The sequence below is a fragment of the Cricetulus griseus genome, assembly GCF_003668045.3.
Source record: "Cricetulus griseus strain 17A/GY chromosome 1 unlocalized genomic scaffold, alternate assembly CriGri-PICRH-1.0 chr1_0, whole genome shotgun sequence".
In the NCBI taxonomy this organism is placed as follows: domain Eukaryota; kingdom Metazoa; phylum Chordata; class Mammalia; order Rodentia; family Cricetidae; genus Cricetulus; species Cricetulus griseus.
Genome location: NW_023276806.1, coordinates 238949207 through 238966882, shown reverse-complemented (window position 1 = coordinate 238966882; position 17676 = coordinate 238949207). Strand labels below are relative to the sequence as shown.

At 45.8% G+C, this 17676-nt stretch overlaps 1 protein-coding gene across 1 annotated transcript in view; it reads right to left on the bottom strand.

The window, feature by feature from the left end:
* Window positions 1-16663, bottom strand: part of Sh3rf1 (SH3 domain containing ring finger 1) — a 157606-nt gene extending 140943 nt beyond the window's left edge. The window contains exons 1-2 of the mRNA XM_027394074.1: window positions 16591-16663; window positions 14603-15089 (exon numbers count right to left, since the gene is read on the bottom strand). Coding sequence (XP_027249875.1) covers window positions 14603-14995 — 393 coding nt within the window. The 5' untranslated portion in view covers window positions 14996-15089; window positions 16591-16663. The remainder of the gene's footprint in view (window positions 1-14602; window positions 15090-16590) is intronic.
* Between the last annotated feature and the right edge of the window lie 1013 nt (window positions 16664-17676).

Here is a 17676-nt window from a genome sequence, read left to right as displayed (position 1 = left end):
CTTAAAGACTCCGTGCCCTTTGACACATCCCTTTATTTGATGAAACTTCCTTCTGTCTCCCGGGCTTGTATGCTCGGGGGAACATATGGCCCTATTTGACCCAGACTGCCCTGGCTTACCCTTTCTGACTCTGTGAAATTATCAACAGCGCCCCTCTACACTCTCACAAGTGTCCCACCGTAGATGATGAAGTCAATAACCAACATCACATGTGCCCCACACACACGCACGCACACACTCTCCCTCCAAATCACCTCCACTCAGCAACCAGATGCTATCTGAATGTATCCCTGGAGCTCCCATGTCACAAACTTAATCCCAACTGCAACAGCCTATTTCGATGAGATCTAACTGTAGGAATTTCAGTGTCACAACTTTACATAAAGATGATATTTACGGAGAATAGAGGTCAGTCGCTGCAGGCCAAACTAGATCTGCATGGAGCTTGAGCCTAAGTCAGGCTCTCTCTCTCTCTCTCTCTCTCTCTCTCTCTCTCTCTCTCTCTCTCTCTCTCTCTCTCTCTCACACACACACACACACACACACACACACACACACACACACACACACTTTTAAATGCACAGATAGATCATCAAAGGTTCATCTCAATGTTCCTGTGGCAGATACCATGAGGGCTTCCAAAGGGAATGCACGTGACCATAAGAGACCATGTTTTCTAGGATGATGCTGAGATACCAATGGTTGTTCTAAATGCTTATCACACACACACACACACACACACACACACACACACACACACACACACACGATATAAAAGGTGAGAAGGGGGACTGCTTAGGGAGAGGACAGGAACCAGAGTGATGGGGAACAAGAGAAGGTGGAGGTATGGCCATGCATGACAGAGCCTACCTAGGAAGAGAGAACCTCAGCTGAGACATGCCTCCATTAGACTAACTTGTAGACAAGTTTGTAGGGTATTGTCTTGATTAAGGATTGATATGGGGCAGCCCCGCCCACTGTGAGTGGGTGATGCCACCTCTGGGCAAGTGGCCTTGAGTTGTATAAGAAACAACTGGGCAAGTCAGGAGGAGCAAACCAGTAAGCAGGATTCCTCCACGGCTTCTGCTTCGGCTGCTGCCTCTAGGTTCCTGCCTTGACTTCCCTCAGTGATAGCATGTGAACTGTAAGCTGAAATAAACTCTTCCAAGCTGGTTTTAGCCAGTGTTTTATCGCAGCAATAAGAAGCAAAAGGGGACAGTTTGTATGCTAATTTCTAAAAAGAGACAAAAAATTAATTAAAAAATAAATATCCAATTTCAAAGTCAGCTTTTCCCTAGGGCTTATGTTTAAAACCTTAGGGCTACAAAGGAATATCTTCGCTTAAGCCTCCTTTAATGAAAAGAAAATATGGCCTAAAATCACAAAGCCAGGAAGGAGAGCCTCAACTTAGTCCATTTTCATGCCTTGTGATGGTTGGTTAACGTTGATTATGAACTGGATTGCATTGGAGAGCTCTTAGGAGGCTGGTGAGGTAAATCTATGAACGTGTCTCAAACAGCGTTTCCAGACACAAGCAACCAAGCAGGAGAACACCTGCCTGGCATATGGGCAGCTCTATTCCATAGGTTAAGGACCTGCAGAGAGTAAAAGAAAAACAGAGACCATGTGCAGTGCAGCCATTCTCTCTCTCTCTACTTCCAGGCAGCTATCATGGGAGCTGGTCTGCCCAGCCACACTCTCACACGATAGACTGAAATCATGAGCCAGAATCAACCCTTTCTCACACTGCTTGTATCAGGTGATGTGCTATGCCCCTTGATAAGCTGTGAGTATGTTTTATTACCACTGGTTAATCAAGAAGTTGATTTGGCCTATGGCCAGGCAGAACATAGCTAGGCAGGAAATCCAAACAGAGATATGGAGAGAAAAAAGGTGGAGGAGTCAAAGGAGATGCTATGTAGCTGTCGGAGGAGTAAGATGCCAGAGCATTACTAGTAAGTCACAGCCACGTGGGTGATACACAGATTAGTAGAAATGGGTTAATTTAAATGTGAGAGCTAGTTAGTAATATGCCTGAGCCATTGATCAAACAACTATAATTAATATTAAGCCTCAGAGTGATTGTTTTATAAGCAGCTGTGGGACTGGGCAGGAAGAATAAAAGTTTCCAGCTACAGTCAGGTATTTTGTCACACTGGCAAATAGTGTTAACACAGGCCCCAAACATGGAGAGTCAATTTTTCAGATGCTGTGTCAATTTGTGTGTGTGTTTTACTTTTTTGTGGAGTGTGTGTGTGTGTGTGTGTGTGTGTGTGTGTGTGTGTGTGTGTGTGTAAAGCCACCCCCCCAATCTGGGAGTGTAGGCACACACAAGCCACAGCACACACATATAGATCAGAGAACATCAGCTTCCTTGAAATACGTGACATGGTGGCGCCCATAAAGCAACTTCTATTGCAGCAACAGGAGTCTATACAATATTGACACCTTGTGTATCTTCCAATAGTCTGGATTTGTTTTATAAAAACAGATAACAATGAGAGTGCTGACACTAGCAAAATAAAAGTAATTAGGTCTGCCAAAAATATTTACCCTCATAGACTCGGGCTCCTCTACTGTGTGTCACTGTGGGGGAAGTAAGAACATACAAAACACTGGCAGCGAGTGATCATAGGCTATACTATAAGCTTAATAAACCAGGCAGTGGTGGCGCATGTCTTTATTCCAGCACTCACCAGATCTCTGTGAGTTTGAGGACAGCCTGGTATACAAGAGCGAGTTCCAGGACAGCCAGGGCGACACAGAGAAACCCTGCCTTGAAAAAAAATCTCAACATACTAAATGGATTGACTGAAAAATCAAAATTTAAAGTGAAATGTAATTTTATCATATTTATTAATGCTGAAACTATGTTTTTACTGTTTCATAACTGTAGCCACCTTGACAGCGAGAATCTTAATAGCAAATGCCTATATCATCATACCTGGGATTGCAAACTGAAGCAGGAGAATAGAGTTCAAGACCAACTGAGGAGTCTGACGCCATCCCAAGCTGACTAAAAAACAGGCAAAAATGCAAACTGTAGGAGTCTATTTTTAGTGCTATATGAAAGAAATGTCCTTATAAGACATCTAATGATCAGCTCTCAATGGTTAGTGCTCAAACATACTTGCAGGAAACTTGAACAAATAAAATACCTTCTGCATTTTCTACTCTAATGCTCCTCCATGGGCCTGGGGTACAACACCTGTGATGGTCAACACTGTGTCAAATTGACAGAATGTAGAATCACTATAAGACAAGTCTGGGCAGCATGCCTGAAAAAAGTTATCCAGCTTAGGGTAGCCTCCAGGCTTGCCTTTATAGATTATCTAAATGAGGTGAGGAGACCCACCCTGAAGTAGGCAGCATCATTCCAAGTGTTGAGGTCCCAGACTGCACAAAAGGGGCAGTGTAGATGAACACAAGCATCCTTCCTGTTTCTAGGCTATTCCAGTCTTTATGGACTGTACCCTTACACCATGAGCCAACATCAGCTTTTTTCTTTTTCTGGTTTTTCAAGGCAGGAATCTCTGTGTAGCCCTGGCTGTTCTGGAACTCGCTCTATAGACCAGGCTAGCCTGGAAATCACAGAAATCTGTCTGCCTCTGTCTCCCAAGTGCTGAGATTAAAGGTGTGCACCCCTGCCACCGCCACCACCACTGGCTACCACCACCACCACTGCCCAGCAAGCCTTTCCCTTCTTGAAGTGCCATTGTCAAATATTTTGTCATGGCAACAAGCCAAGTGACTAATCCGTTACCTAAATTAAACTAGATATGGAATGAGTATGGTGGCTCACTCCTGTAAACCTAGCATTCGGGAGTCTGAGGAAAGACTGTTGAAGCAAGTTCAAGGCCAATCTGGGGTATATAGCAAGACCTTGTCTCAAAAGTATTGGGGGCGGGGAGAGGCAAGAAATGAAATACTCCACAGCAAACTCTTTTCTTCATCACTCTCACTGATTAGGGACCACACACTACTACATTTAATATTATGAAAACCATTTCTGTTCCTTCATTCCTGAATGATAAATTATGAATAGTGAAAATGCAATAGTTCAAAAAGTTTTCTTAAAAAAAAAAAAAAAAAAAAAAAACCTTTAGGGGTCAGAGAGATGTCTCAGCAATTAAGACATTGTTGCTCTTCCTGGGCACCCAAGTTCAATTCCTAGCACCCATGTCAAATGGCTAACAACAGTCTGTGACTCCAACAACTTCTGGCCTCTGAGGGTACTAGTAACCATGTGGTACAAACACACACATTCACACAGAGAGACACACAAATATGCATTAAGCAAAAATTTTAAAATACATAAATATTTTTTTAACCATAAGAATATACTTCCTTAGGCTGACTGGGACATACTCAAACTCGACAGCCCCTGCTTTTCTGCACTACATTTGATGTGACTTAAAAGCTCATTTGCACCTACTGCTATTGCTCATTTTTTCCGTGTTTTCACGACGCAAATAATCTACTTAACTGCTACTGTCAAACATCTGAAGTGGCACCTCCACTCCTTCCCAGATACCCCTGAGAGCCCACTCACACATCTATCTTTAAAATGGCTGTGTTTACAGCAACCCATATGTCATCATTCACGAAGCAACTGTTACCACCCCCTTGACTAGGCATTGGCAGGCATACGTCCTGGAAAGGATTGGGGACCCACACAAGAAGGGTGCCTTGGGCTCAGAGGGAGACTTATTGACACAGCTATTTCTGAGCACAGTATCTTTACCCTGCTATCCCACTCTACTATATTGCTTGTAAGTGAGGCTTGCCCCCTGAGTTCCTCACTCTACTTAGTTGTGATGGTGCTATTTCTATAGTAAGTGTACCTCACTCTACCCTGTGTGACTGAGATCGCCTGCTGCCTGAGCCCCTCCCTCTACCCTGTGCTGTGTAACTGAGGTGTGCCTGCTGCCTGAGCTCCTCTACCCCTCACTATGTTATATGCACCATCTATGTTCATTTGGTCTCACAATGTAACGTGCACTAGGTCGCTATACAGTTATGGATCCTTATGAGGAATTCTGCTATAGAATGAATTATAATGTGCTCTGCCTTTTGACCTTAAATGAAAAGCATTTCCATATATTCTCATGGATTCACTTAAACCTTACTAAGTAACTGGAGAGATGATGAAGGACTAAATGGAGTATTCAACTACACTGGGGGAAAGCAGTTCTTCCTGGTAGGGGAAAGAGTTACAGAAGGGAAGTTTGCAATAGGAGCAAGGGACTCTGGGAAGGCGAAGGAGGAAACCATGGGGGAGGGAATAGAGGCCAGAACTGACAGACTGCCCCTTCCTGTGCCTTTTTACATGTCCGATTTGACCTCTCCTTCTGAGACCATTAACTAACTACAGGGCAAAGCAAGCAAAAGCCCTCCTCCTTGCCTTCCCCTTCACTGTTTTCCACTGTTTCCCTATTGCCTCATCCCCACCCTTCCAGACACTTGCAAAGAGCAAACCATAGTTGCAGGACAGGGCAGCACAGGAGGATGGGAGACCGAATAGCAAACAAACTGCTGCTTCCCCTCCTGGGGAGGTGGAAGCCATGAGTGGGGGCTGGAGCTAGTGACTGGACAGAGGTGGGACACCCCCCAGACAGTGAGGATGTCTGGCCAGAGCAGGTCTTTAGTTTTCCTTTCCCTTCCTAGTCAATCTTTTCTCTCCTTTCCCTCCTTCAGCCACCCAAAGGAGCCAGAGGTAGCAGTGAGAAACAGTCACGTGCGTATTCAATGGATTATAATGGGACTGAGATTTTTTCCTCCTGTCTAATAACACTGAAGCTGTCATAATACCCTAGTGTCCCCACTACTCACGGAGCCAGTGTAAAGAGAGCTATGATACTGCCAGTCCTATTTTTAAAAATGCTCTTACCTACAGCACATAATATGCAACAATGATAACAAACGACTTCCTGGTTTACGGATTCAGTTTACTTTTTATCATATTTAGGATGTCCTCTACTTAGAGAAAAGTTTACCATAAAACATTTTTACCAGGGCTGGAGTAACAGCTTGTATGTAAAATTCCTGCCTTGCAGGCATTAGGACCTGAACGCCATCTCCAGAACCTATGTTTAAAAAGCTAAGTGTCGGCTGGGCGGTGGTGTCGAGTACCTTTAATTCGGGAGGCAGAGGCAAGCGCATCTCTGTGAGTTTGTGGCCAGCCTGGTTGACAGAGCAAGTTCCAGGACAGCCAGGGCTATACAGAGAAACCCTGACTTGAAAAACAAAAATTAATTAACTAAGTGATTCATTGATTAATTACAAAGCTGGGAATGATGGATGGTGCATGGTTGCAACACAGCACCGGGGTGATGAAAACAGGCAATCACTGGGGCTGGCTGGCCTCTTTGATGAGTTCCAAGCCAAAGTGAGACCTGGGCTCAAAGAGAGAGGGGGGGAGGGAGGGAGGGAGGGAGGGAGAAAGAAAGAAAGAAAGAAAGAAAGAAAGAAAGAAAGAAAGAAAGAAAGAAGCGAAGCAGGATGGTACCCAAGGACTATATCTGAGGTTGTCCTCTGGCTTCCACACATAGGAGGCACCTGTGTGTGTACATGTGCTCGCATGCATACTCTTCTACCATGTTTTTTGACTGCATCGAAAGTTCTGAATGACTGACCTATATCCCTATGAGGTTCCCAATGTCAAAATGCACAGGAATACATTTCTTACAACGTATTTCTCATCGTTAAGCGCATGACTGTAAACAGGGAAAATAAAATAACCCCAGAAGTTGGCAGAAAACGGACGACCGTCTGGCTGTTCCCACGTTGTGTGACAACAAACACCTAACTCATATTCCCATTGGGGTAGGTCTGCTCCCAAATATTTCTACCCCTTTGTGATTATCCCCCCCCCTTTTTTTTTAATTACTCAGACTCTCATCACCCCAAATAGAAAACTAATACTTAATTGTCCAACAATACATCCATTTGCATAGTCTTTACAATCTTCAAAACTTTTGTGCCTAGATTCCTTTTTTTAGTTTTCTGAGACAGGGATCTTCTATGGGTTTGGAGCCTGTCCTGGAACTCACTCTTATAGACCAGGCGCCTGCCTCTACCTCCCGAGTGCTGGGATTAAAGGCAAGCACCACCACTACCCAGCATGCCAAGATTCTTTCATTTGTCCATAAAACTACCTGTCAACAAGATGAGCAAGTACCATCCTTAATTTACACATTGTGGGGAAACGACACCAAAAAAATTAGTATACACAGGTTAAAATGTAGAATGTCCCACAGTGGCTCTCTGGAGAGTGGCTGGCATTCATGTCCCCTGATTCTTCCTCGAATACTTTCAAGCCCCTTTACAGTATGCCCCTTGTGTCAGGCTAGAAAGGATTCTGAAAAATCAAAGATGTCCCTCCCCTAGAGGGTTCTGGAGGAGACATGGTCACTGCTTTTTGCTTGTGTCCCCACAGGTGAGTCCGCCAGGCTCCAGTGGATAGTTCCTAACAGAGAACCCTTGATAAGCTGGGCGGTGTCGGGGTACTCCTTTAATCCCAGCACTCAGGAGGCAGAGGCAGGAGCATCTCTGTGAGTTCAAGGTCAGCCTGTCTACAGGAGTGAGTTCCAGGACAGTCTCCAAGCCTATAGAGAAACCCTGTCTCGACCCCCTGCCAAAACAAAAGAGCCCTGGATAAATGCAGTAGTCACAAAGAAAAACAAAAGGACATGGATGTGCAATAGGGTCTTATGCAGCGGGGTTGATAAGGACAGAAAATAAAGTAACCCAGAGAGGTAGGGTAAGAGAGTACTCAGAAGGTATTATGTACATGTACAGATGTGTCAAAGAAGAAAACTAAAGTATTATTATTATTGTTGTTTAACGAGCTTAACTCAGCTCAACTCATGGCATGCCCTCATCACCGTGTCATCCTCTACCCCACCTGAAGCAGGTCTCTAAGTCACTAGAGGTACTGGACCAGCATGCTGAAGAAATGAAGCCCGGTGGGTTGCAGTGTTGGAACCAGAGGCGCAGCTTGTAACCTCCAAAATATACTGCTTTCATTTTCATTGTGGCTGAGTTTTATTTGTACCCTCCCCACAGCCAAACACACACATTTTTCTTTTCCCGACAACAAAACACTCACGGGTAGCAAGTACCCTGGGAAGAGAACTGCTGCTAGTTGTGGCTGGGGAGCCCCAAGAAGAATGTGTCCCACCCACATGGTATGTCTGAAGAGGAACATTTGGGCTTACACAGACCAAGGTGGAATCCCAGCTCCACCACTGACCAGCTAGGAGAACCCAGACACGTTATTAGAAGGACTCTAACTATCCTTCCTATATCTATATCTGAGAGTACTAATAGAAAATGCCTTCTTATAGTTTGGCTATGAGAAGACACAGAAAGCTTGCCAAGTAATAGCATTCAATAGACAGCCTCAGCCTGCAGAGTAACATGTGTGAAATGCTTCCATCTCTATTCATGTCTCATTCTGGGAGATGTGGGGTGGAGTACACGAGCCTCTTTAGAGTTCTCACACCTTGGATTAGGAATACAAAGACTGGAAGCTTCAATTATCCTCTCTGCACCGTTTCCTGCCACTGAATGTCTTACTGTGAGCCTATTTTACTTTCAATTTTGAAAACAGAAAGAAATCTACTCTTGTCATTTTAAAAAGAATGGAGCATGGTGACTCACAAGTGGCACACTTATATTATGTGCACGTCTCTGCATGTCTATTATACACAAATCATCTAATGAAGTTGATCTGTGCTCCAACATGAGAGGATTCCAGAGAGAGTAAATGCTCTAGCAACTCAGCAAGTATTTATGTAAAAAGCCCAAACCTGTAAGTATATACATACACAGATCTACAAGATGATCTAGACTGTTTCATAGATATACACACAGAGACACACACATACTTGGTAACATATACTTTCCTAACACTGACATTTTTAAACAAAATTGTTTTTAAATACTTACTTTGAAATTTACAGTTTCATTTTCAAATAATACACTCTGCCCCCAGACAGATGTTGTTAACCACAAGGTGGGTGTGACTTCAAGCATTTCACTTTTTAAATTATCAATAGGCGAACACCAAAGATTCCTCTCCCCATTCCTGTCTTCTACAACACTGAAGACCCCAGAGCCCAGGGCTAGAAGTATGAGGAATAGTTCAGTGGTAGATTGCTTACTCAGCAGGTGAGAGGTACTGGGTTCAACCTACAGCATCACAAAAGAGGAAGGGATGCGCATCTCAGAGCCTCACCATGAAATTCTAGGAGGAAACCTACAGAAGTCACAGGGTAGGTGTCAAGGGTAAATAAAATACAAGGTCAACACTTGTAACAAATGTTCATAGGAAAAAAACTTACTTTTTCTATTTCCGTTGGGCAATTCTGAAACACCCTCACTTACATAACTCCATAAATATTGTTCTTAATCAAGGAGGAGTTATTAAGATTCTTGCTCCCACTAATAGACAAAGACATCAGTTCCTGCAACAGTATTTGTATTGAACCTTCCACGCAACAGAATTTGCACATCTAGACCATGCTTGGTCCACTAGGAGTATTTAATTGATGACCACTGAACACAAACCTTGAACATAGACTCTCTCCATCTATTCCAAAGCTTGGTGCTTCTGAATCATGGTGGCTTACTGGCTGCTTCCTGTGAATTTTACCATTCCACCTACCTCCCACCACCACCCTGTGGAAATGTTTTCAACAAGTCCGAGCATGGATGTGTTGCCTTTGTCCTAGCACAGTAGAGATCACAGCACAGAACTGAATTAGAAAGCTCTCCACAGACACCTGCTGCCTCCTGGAATGCCAAACCCAGACTCGGGGGCAACCTCAACACCTCCCGCCTCTACCTAGATCTTCCCAGACCCTGCTTTCAACTCCCTTCCCGCTGGCTTTGTTATTGACGCCATAGACAACAGTGCATCAATCCACCAGTCTCCACAAACTCAAGTCACAGAGGAAGGCAGAGTACAGGAGACAGGAGAGGAGTCCTTCTCCCACCTACAAAAGTTTCTTTTTGGCACACTATCACATAATCACCAATCTTCTCATGAAATCCCTGGCCTAGCTTACAGAATTATATCAAGCAATTTGGGCCAGTTGAAGGGGTAGAGAGGGCCTGAATAACTTTTCATGGGTTCTGTGGCATAAATAAAGACACAAACGGGCTGGATGGACTATGGCAAGTTTCTGTGGACAACCAGGACTGATTGACAAGTCAGACCATCCCAGACAAGGACAGCAGAGTGATGAGTCAGTCACTCAAGGGGCTTACTTTAGTAGTGGCTACTGCCATAATACACCACAGACCGGAGAGCCTCAACGGAACAAGCATAAGGTCCAGGAAGACTGTTTCTTCTCATGCTTCTCCACTTAGCTCGAGGTCAGCCACCTTTTCCATGTGACTTTACATGTCATGATCTCTTCCGTTAAAGACACCAATTATACTAGATTTTACAGCCACACATGTGGCCTCATTTTAACCACCTTCACCACCACTTTAAAGGTCCTATCCCCACACAGAGCCACGTTCTGAGGTCCTTGAAGTTAGTACTTCCCCACAGAGAACTACATTCTGAGGTACTCGAAGTCAGTTATCTCCCTACACAGAGTCACATTCTGAGGTACCCAAAGCTAGTACTTCCACAAGAGGAACTTAGAGCAACACGACGCCCCAGCCTGTACAAACAACCTGAAAAGGGAGACAAAGGAATACAACTGCTGCTCTGGAGAAATAAAAGCATACCTAGCACTTTTCAGCAGGAAGGCAATGTGACCTCTGACCCCAGATCTAGATTTCCCACTAGTCTCAGTTCTTGATTTCAGCCTCTAGTCCTCTACCTGCTCTAAAGCCTTACTCATCATTGCTACTCCAATGGTTTGTCTTTTCAAACCCAAATCCAGAGCACCTCTGTGAGTGCCATCTGTCCGTCCTTCCTTCCTTCCTTCCTTCCTTCCTTTCTTCCTTCCTTCCTTCCAGCCATCCATCTATCCATTCATCCATCCATGCAAATGTATCCATCTTTCTACACTCTCACGTTGGAAGCCTAGTCTTAAGTCACTGTCCCTTAGTTCACATTCACCTTCTGTCAGTTCTCCTAGGAGACAAGCTCCCTCTCGCTCTAAGCCAATGTTTTTGGAAAGCCCCTCCCTTCTGTCCCTGCCCCTGCCCAGCCCAACTCACTCTATTATCGATTCATGTCATCTCAAACACCTTCCTTGAAGAAGTTTTTGAAGACCTCACATATAAAGTCATATTTCCTCACATATTTCCTTACACTCTGAGCTCGGGGCCCTTCTCCTATGCCCTCTTGTGAGCTCTCAGGCATAGAACTTGCCATGTTTATTAGGCCCCGGCATTGCTGTAATGCTGTTAATCTCTCCCATGAGACTGATGACCACACACTCTGAAGTTCATGAACAGAATCCACATCTGGCTTCCCCATCATCATCTGCCCAGCACCAGAAAGCTTTGGCTTAAGTTCATGGTTAGCCTGAGCTCCATAGCAAGATCATCTTAAAAATTAATAATAATAATAATAATAATATAATAGCAACAATAAACAAACCCAAATGAACTACAGAAGGCAAAAGTTTATCCTAGTAAGTTACAATTCTATAGAAATGACTTAAACATGTTTTATTTTCTGCAGCATCCCTATGTATACATATTCATTAGGTAAAGTATATACGATTAGACAGCTGCAATTGCCCATAGGGGCACCTTTCATCCAATGAAACAGTATCTAGTCTCCTCCTGTGCTTCATTCTTCCATCTGACTCTGGCCAAAACCCACCAGGAATTCTTTGCTTGAACTAAAGAACTGGCAGGGCTCATGGTGACTCCAATCCAACAGGGAGGGACTCCATCCCTCTTCATATTAAGCAGGAAACACTAAAATTCTGGGAATAAGATGTGTGCCACTCATTGGAAATGTTTGAGTCTGCTGATAATCCTGAATCTACCTCGGCTAGAAACATGAGGAAGCCACATGGTCACAACCGAACCAGGAACAACGCTAGTAAGCCGAAGCAACATTCCACATGTTCTCACTTTCAGCTTTGCACAACATGTGGAAACAGGCTCAGTGCACCACTTGGTTGTGTCAGAACATCTAAGCAAAGAGGATGAACGTTGGGGGTTTATTATAGTCCCTCACCTTGGGGAAGTATGCAAGAGGGCACATTACAATCTCCATGTGGTGACATTACTGATTTCTAACTTTGAAAGTGATATGTTCTGGGGACATATTCACCTTTCGGGTGCTTATTCTACACATGTGAAGCCTCAGCTGCTCTGACTAGCTGAAAACAAAAGGTACTAATAAATGCTAAAGTCACCCGGGAAGAGTTTATTCTTAACAATGACGACATCATTTACTTTCATTCTGTCTGAATGCTTTTACTTGTCAGTTTTTCCCCACCCCCACTCTCTGCAAAGTCCTCAAGGATTTTATTCAAACTCATAAGGCTCACATTCAATTGCTCTTCTTTGGAAATCCTTTGTCATATGCCAAAGGAAAACAGGAAGCAAACTGGGAATCATATAAACCAGAAAAATAATATCAAGATGATCAAAACCTCCAAATAGCCAAGAAAAGTGAAAGTCGATTTTGGAAGTGTAGCCACTCAGACATGGGAGCCTCCACTTACAGTATTTCTTAGTCAAGTCTACTTTAGAAAGGACAATTGAAAGCCGATGGACTTCAGCCTCTCCTTAAGTTCCTCTTTATCAGCAATCAGACATTCATCGCATTCCTCCCAACAGGTAAGGCAACAACTAGGACACTCCTATTCATAGCCAGAAGCCACTGTCTCCAGATCTAATTAACAGGAAACAAAACCCCTCCAAAGATGCAAATCTACCCAAGGTAAGCAGACCTGGCTCCTGTCTCAGAAATGATCAACCTGATCACTGGTTATGGGATTAAAATATTCATGAGTCCATATGTACTAACCAAAGGGCCAGGAAACTTTGTACCATACCAGAACTCTAAAGCTTTCCCAAAGGTAGGGTGACTCATGCACACTTGGTAGGCTGTGGCACAAGCATGAATCTGAGGCCAGCCTGGGATATACAGTGAGTTCAAGGCTAGCCTAGGCTACAGAAAGAAGAGGAAAGGACAGAAGAAAGCCATCCTAGGCCAATTTTTAATATACATATTAATAATCATAAATATGAATTAAAAGAAACCAGGGAGACTAATGATAAATCTGCTTTCTAGTAATACAAACAGTTCCAGTGATTAAGATACTTTCTATATTTCATATCTAGTGATGTAAATACTTTTGATCATTTATATCATTTGCAGTGATGAGCTGTCTGATAGTGTGTGAGTTCATACTATGCAATTTCATCAGGTGCACAGCTCTTCATTAAATGAAACGTCATAAGTTGTAGGTTCTGACTACATAAATATTTGGGTGAAAAAAATCTCAGCCAGCTTAACTGTTCTTTAAAAAGACTTGGGGCTGGAGAGTTGGCTCAGTGGTTAAGAGCACTGGCCACTCTTGCAGAAGACTGGGGTTCAATTCCCAGCACCCACATGGTGGCTCACAATTCCTAACTCCAGTTTCAGGACATCCGATGCCTTCTTCTGACCTCTATGGGCATTAGGTACACATGTGTGGCACATACATCTGTTCAGGCAAAACACTCAGACAAATAACAATTTTGAAATCTAAAACAATAAAATTTTAATAGACTATAAAATCTATTCAATTGCCAAAAATATGGCCAATTATCAAAACTGCTTCTTCCAACAAAATGGAGTGACTCTCATTAGCTGATGCCAAGGACTGCCTCTTTTTATGAAAAACAACAAAAGCCCATCTCATCAAGGAACCATTAAGTGAAACGGAATTCCTACTCATTTAGAATTTCCATTTACAAAATGAAGTTGTGGTAAAGGTATAAACATTTAACTTTACCTAAAAGTATTTCTACCCAAAACCAAGAAAAAAAATCATTTTGCTGGAAGTATTTCATTTCACTAGCTACAAAGCCCAACATACAGCTAGATGTAACAGTGTAGTCCTATGTGACATTCTGTTGCTACAGCAACCAAGCTGCTACCTGTGGCCATGATTTGTTAAAAATTCCTCCAACCAGTATATTCTGTGCTGTGCATTCATAAAACCAACAGAATGGCTCTAAGCAGCATAAAAATTAAGGTCTGCCTTCTAACCTATGGTTTACTCACATGTATATTTACTGTATATACATACACATGTATACACACCACACACACACACACACAGGATTCTCCCAATGCCATCAAAAGGGTGAGACCATACCAAATTTTCCTTTTAAGACAGGCAAAAGTACAAAGCTGCTGTTCAGGCTGCATTTGATACCTGCTTCCTAAAAATATATCCTGCCAGACAATAGAGACTATCAGAGATGATTTTTTAAAACATTTATTTTGCCGTATCCAGCCTCATTTCAAGAGAAAATGAGATCCTGAGGTTTAATCTCCTATCTGCCCAGGTAGGTGTGGCCTCTTGAGCAATGAGCTGATTTCAGGAAATAAGCTAAGAATAAAGAAGAGCTGTGGTCATCACCAACCGTATTCATCCAACTGCCTCTACAAGCTACTCACCCTCACTGGGGGGCTCCAGGCTTGCACCCGAGGCTGCTGTCCACACTGGGAGCTTTGCAGATCTTTTGCGCCACAATTAGCCACAGTGCTGCCCTGAGCCCTTAATGCGTTTGTGCAGTTGGTCCCGCTGCTCCCACCAGGGCCAGGTTTCCAAGGCCTCTGCTTGATGCCATCCAGAAGTCTGACCAGTAGGATATTACTGGGGAGCTCCTCAACGCCAGAACCAACAAGAGTCCTGCACTCAGGACATCTGAGTTCATTCCGAGAACCGACGATCCCCAGCAAACATCGTTTGCAAAACGTGTGCTGGCAAGGTAAGACCTTGGCAGAAGCGTCCAGGCGCTCTAGACACACGGGGCACTCCAGAAGGTCCAACAAGGCAGACTCATCCATGGTGATCTACTTTACTGAGAGAAAGGCTTCAAAACGTTCATAGTCGTGCGCAGCCCTTAGAGTGATTCATGTAACATCCATTGCAGACTTTGCTCTGGAGTTATGGGGAGAGAGGGAGGAAAGAGAAAAATGAGTGTTGTTATCTGGGAGAAAAGTTCACAGTGGAGCCAAGAACCAAAAAGTACACAAAAGTGCTTCCTCTGCATGGTGGAGCTTGGCTTTGGAATGCGGTTTCTGAACTCCAAAGTCAACAATTAAAAACAAAACAGGCTTCTTAAACGGTTCAGAATTAATCCCTGAAGACATCTAGAACCTCAATGGGCAGAAATAACTAGTGAGGAATAAGCAGGACTTATGAGAAAGCAGTAAAGGTCTGATATTAGCTGCCTAATGAAGTCCTCGACTCACTAGAGAAGCTAAGCAAAATCGACTGGAAGTTTCCTCTATCCAAAATAATACTTTTAAATCCTACGACGTCCTAATTGTTAAGCCACGTTATCTTTTAAGAAGCCATGCCTTGGGTGATCCTTGCAGAAAATGATCCCAATATTAAATGCATATGTTTCTTTCCTGTCTGAAAAACAGAACATCTTAATCTTATCCAACACCTACCCCACCCCCCCAAAAAAAGAGCTGATGGTCGGCAATTCTAAAAGATATAACCAAGGATTGCTTGAAAATAGCTAAAACATATCCGCCCTTCCCGGCAGGGTTGACAAACTCTGAGGCAGATTTCTGAACGGCTTGTGCTAATCCCATTCAGAAAATACAGCAAAATGATCACCAAGAATTCGACGATGGAATGTTGGGCTGAAAACTCTGGGTAGGATCTGAAAAACGGGCCGTTCAGGAGGGGGATAGAAAGAGTATCTGAAGCCAGTTGGTGGTTCGCTGTCCCCACAACCACCACCTCAATCAGTGTTTAAATGTGGAAGCCTTGAGGAGGTGAGAGGATTTGGAGGCTGCATTAACAGCTGTCCCCGGCTAGTCGGTTCTGGGGAGAGCCAGGATGCGCCCCTCTTGCCGCGGTGGGGCACAGGTAGTCCCCGATCCCTCAGCGTGGCGCTCGCCTCAGACACACCCCGAAGCCAGGTGTTGCCAATGGGCGACAGAGAACACAGTCCCGGGCTGGAGCTGAGGCTGAGGCCGGGTCGCTCCAGGAATAGGGGATCTCACCCAACTGCCTCCTCTAAGTCTCCCTTTAGGTCAAAACCAGGGCAAAAATTGCCCAACACCGATTGTTGGAAGTTTTCAAGGACTTAAGAAAAATAAAGATGCAGCCTTAAGTTGGCGAAAGTCAGCGCCACAGAGTGCGGCGGGAAGCAAACCAGTGACCCCGCGGGGATGAGCTCAGCGACAGTCCCTGGAGACTGCCATCCCGGAGGAAGGAGGCACAGGGCTGCGTCCGGGGAGAGCGCGGCCCCGAGGCCGGGCAGCTTCGGAAGAGGCGAGTGAGGCCGCGGGGCTCGTTCCCGGCAGGTCCGGGAGAGCCAGGGGGGAAGCGCGGGAACCGGCCCCCACACAGGACCGGGATGCGACGACCACCACCGGCCACCACCCGGCACCCGGCGTCCCCGACTCGCCGCGCACCCTACCTCGCGCCTCCGCGGCTGGTCTTTGTTCGCGGCCCCGCAGCGCCGGCAGATGCGACCCCTCGCGCCGCCGCCCTCGGCCGCCGGGTTCCTCGCTGCCGCCCCCTCGCGCGCGCTCACACAGCACGCCGCCGCCGCCGCGCCGCCGCGCCCGCCTCCCACCCGCCCAGCGACGAGGGCGGGGGAACACGACGCGGCCAAGGAGGCGGAGGCCGTGCGCAGCGGGCGCCCGGGGCTGGAGGGCCGCGCCACAGCGCCACCCGCCGCTCGGGGACCAGCGTGGGACCCCGCAGCGGGCGGCGGCCTTGGGGACAGCAGCAACGGGAGGGACGCTCGGGGAACCGCGCCTTCACCCGGAGGACGCGCGCCTGTAGCGATCGGAGCTACCCGGGAGGAGGGCGGTGGGAGTGGCGCCGAGGGGACCAGGAAGAGGCTGGGACAAGGGCGCCCTGCCGGCCTCCGGCTCCGCCTGTCCGGTGCCCAAAGACTGACTCTTCCCTATGGCCAGGGCCAGGGAGGGAGCGGCCCTGGCGGGAACGCTTTGCTCGGCGTGCACACTCCCTGTGAAGATGCACACAGAGAGAAGTAGGAACCCTTAGCTCTGGGGTGAGAGCTGCTGGTCACCCTGCGGATCCCGGGGGTGCTGCCTCCTCCACCCAGCGTTGCGCCCCACATCTGCAGCAGCCCGGGACACAAATCCAAGCAAGTTTGGAGACTTGCTGATCCCAAAATTCCAAACGAGAATGGCGCGCGGATGGTGGGGGGTGGGGGGACCTGGTGTGATATTAAAGCTCGCCTCGGGTAGGCTCTTTGTACCTGTCTAAAATGGGGTGAATTCAAAGTCTGACCCAGGTGGGCCGTTGCCTTGAAGCTGGCTGGGAGGCACCTCTTTCATCTGCGCCTTGGAGGCAGCCATCATCATCACTGTAATCTGTTTTTGATGCCCCGAGCGCACACCTGTATACTCTGAAGTGTGGGCTTGAAAAACGTGGTGTCCAAGGATGTGGGGGGGGTGGGGGTGGGGAGAGGCCTGTTTGTCAAAGTTATTTCAGAGACCAGTTAAAACGTGGTCAAAGTGTGCGTGACTAC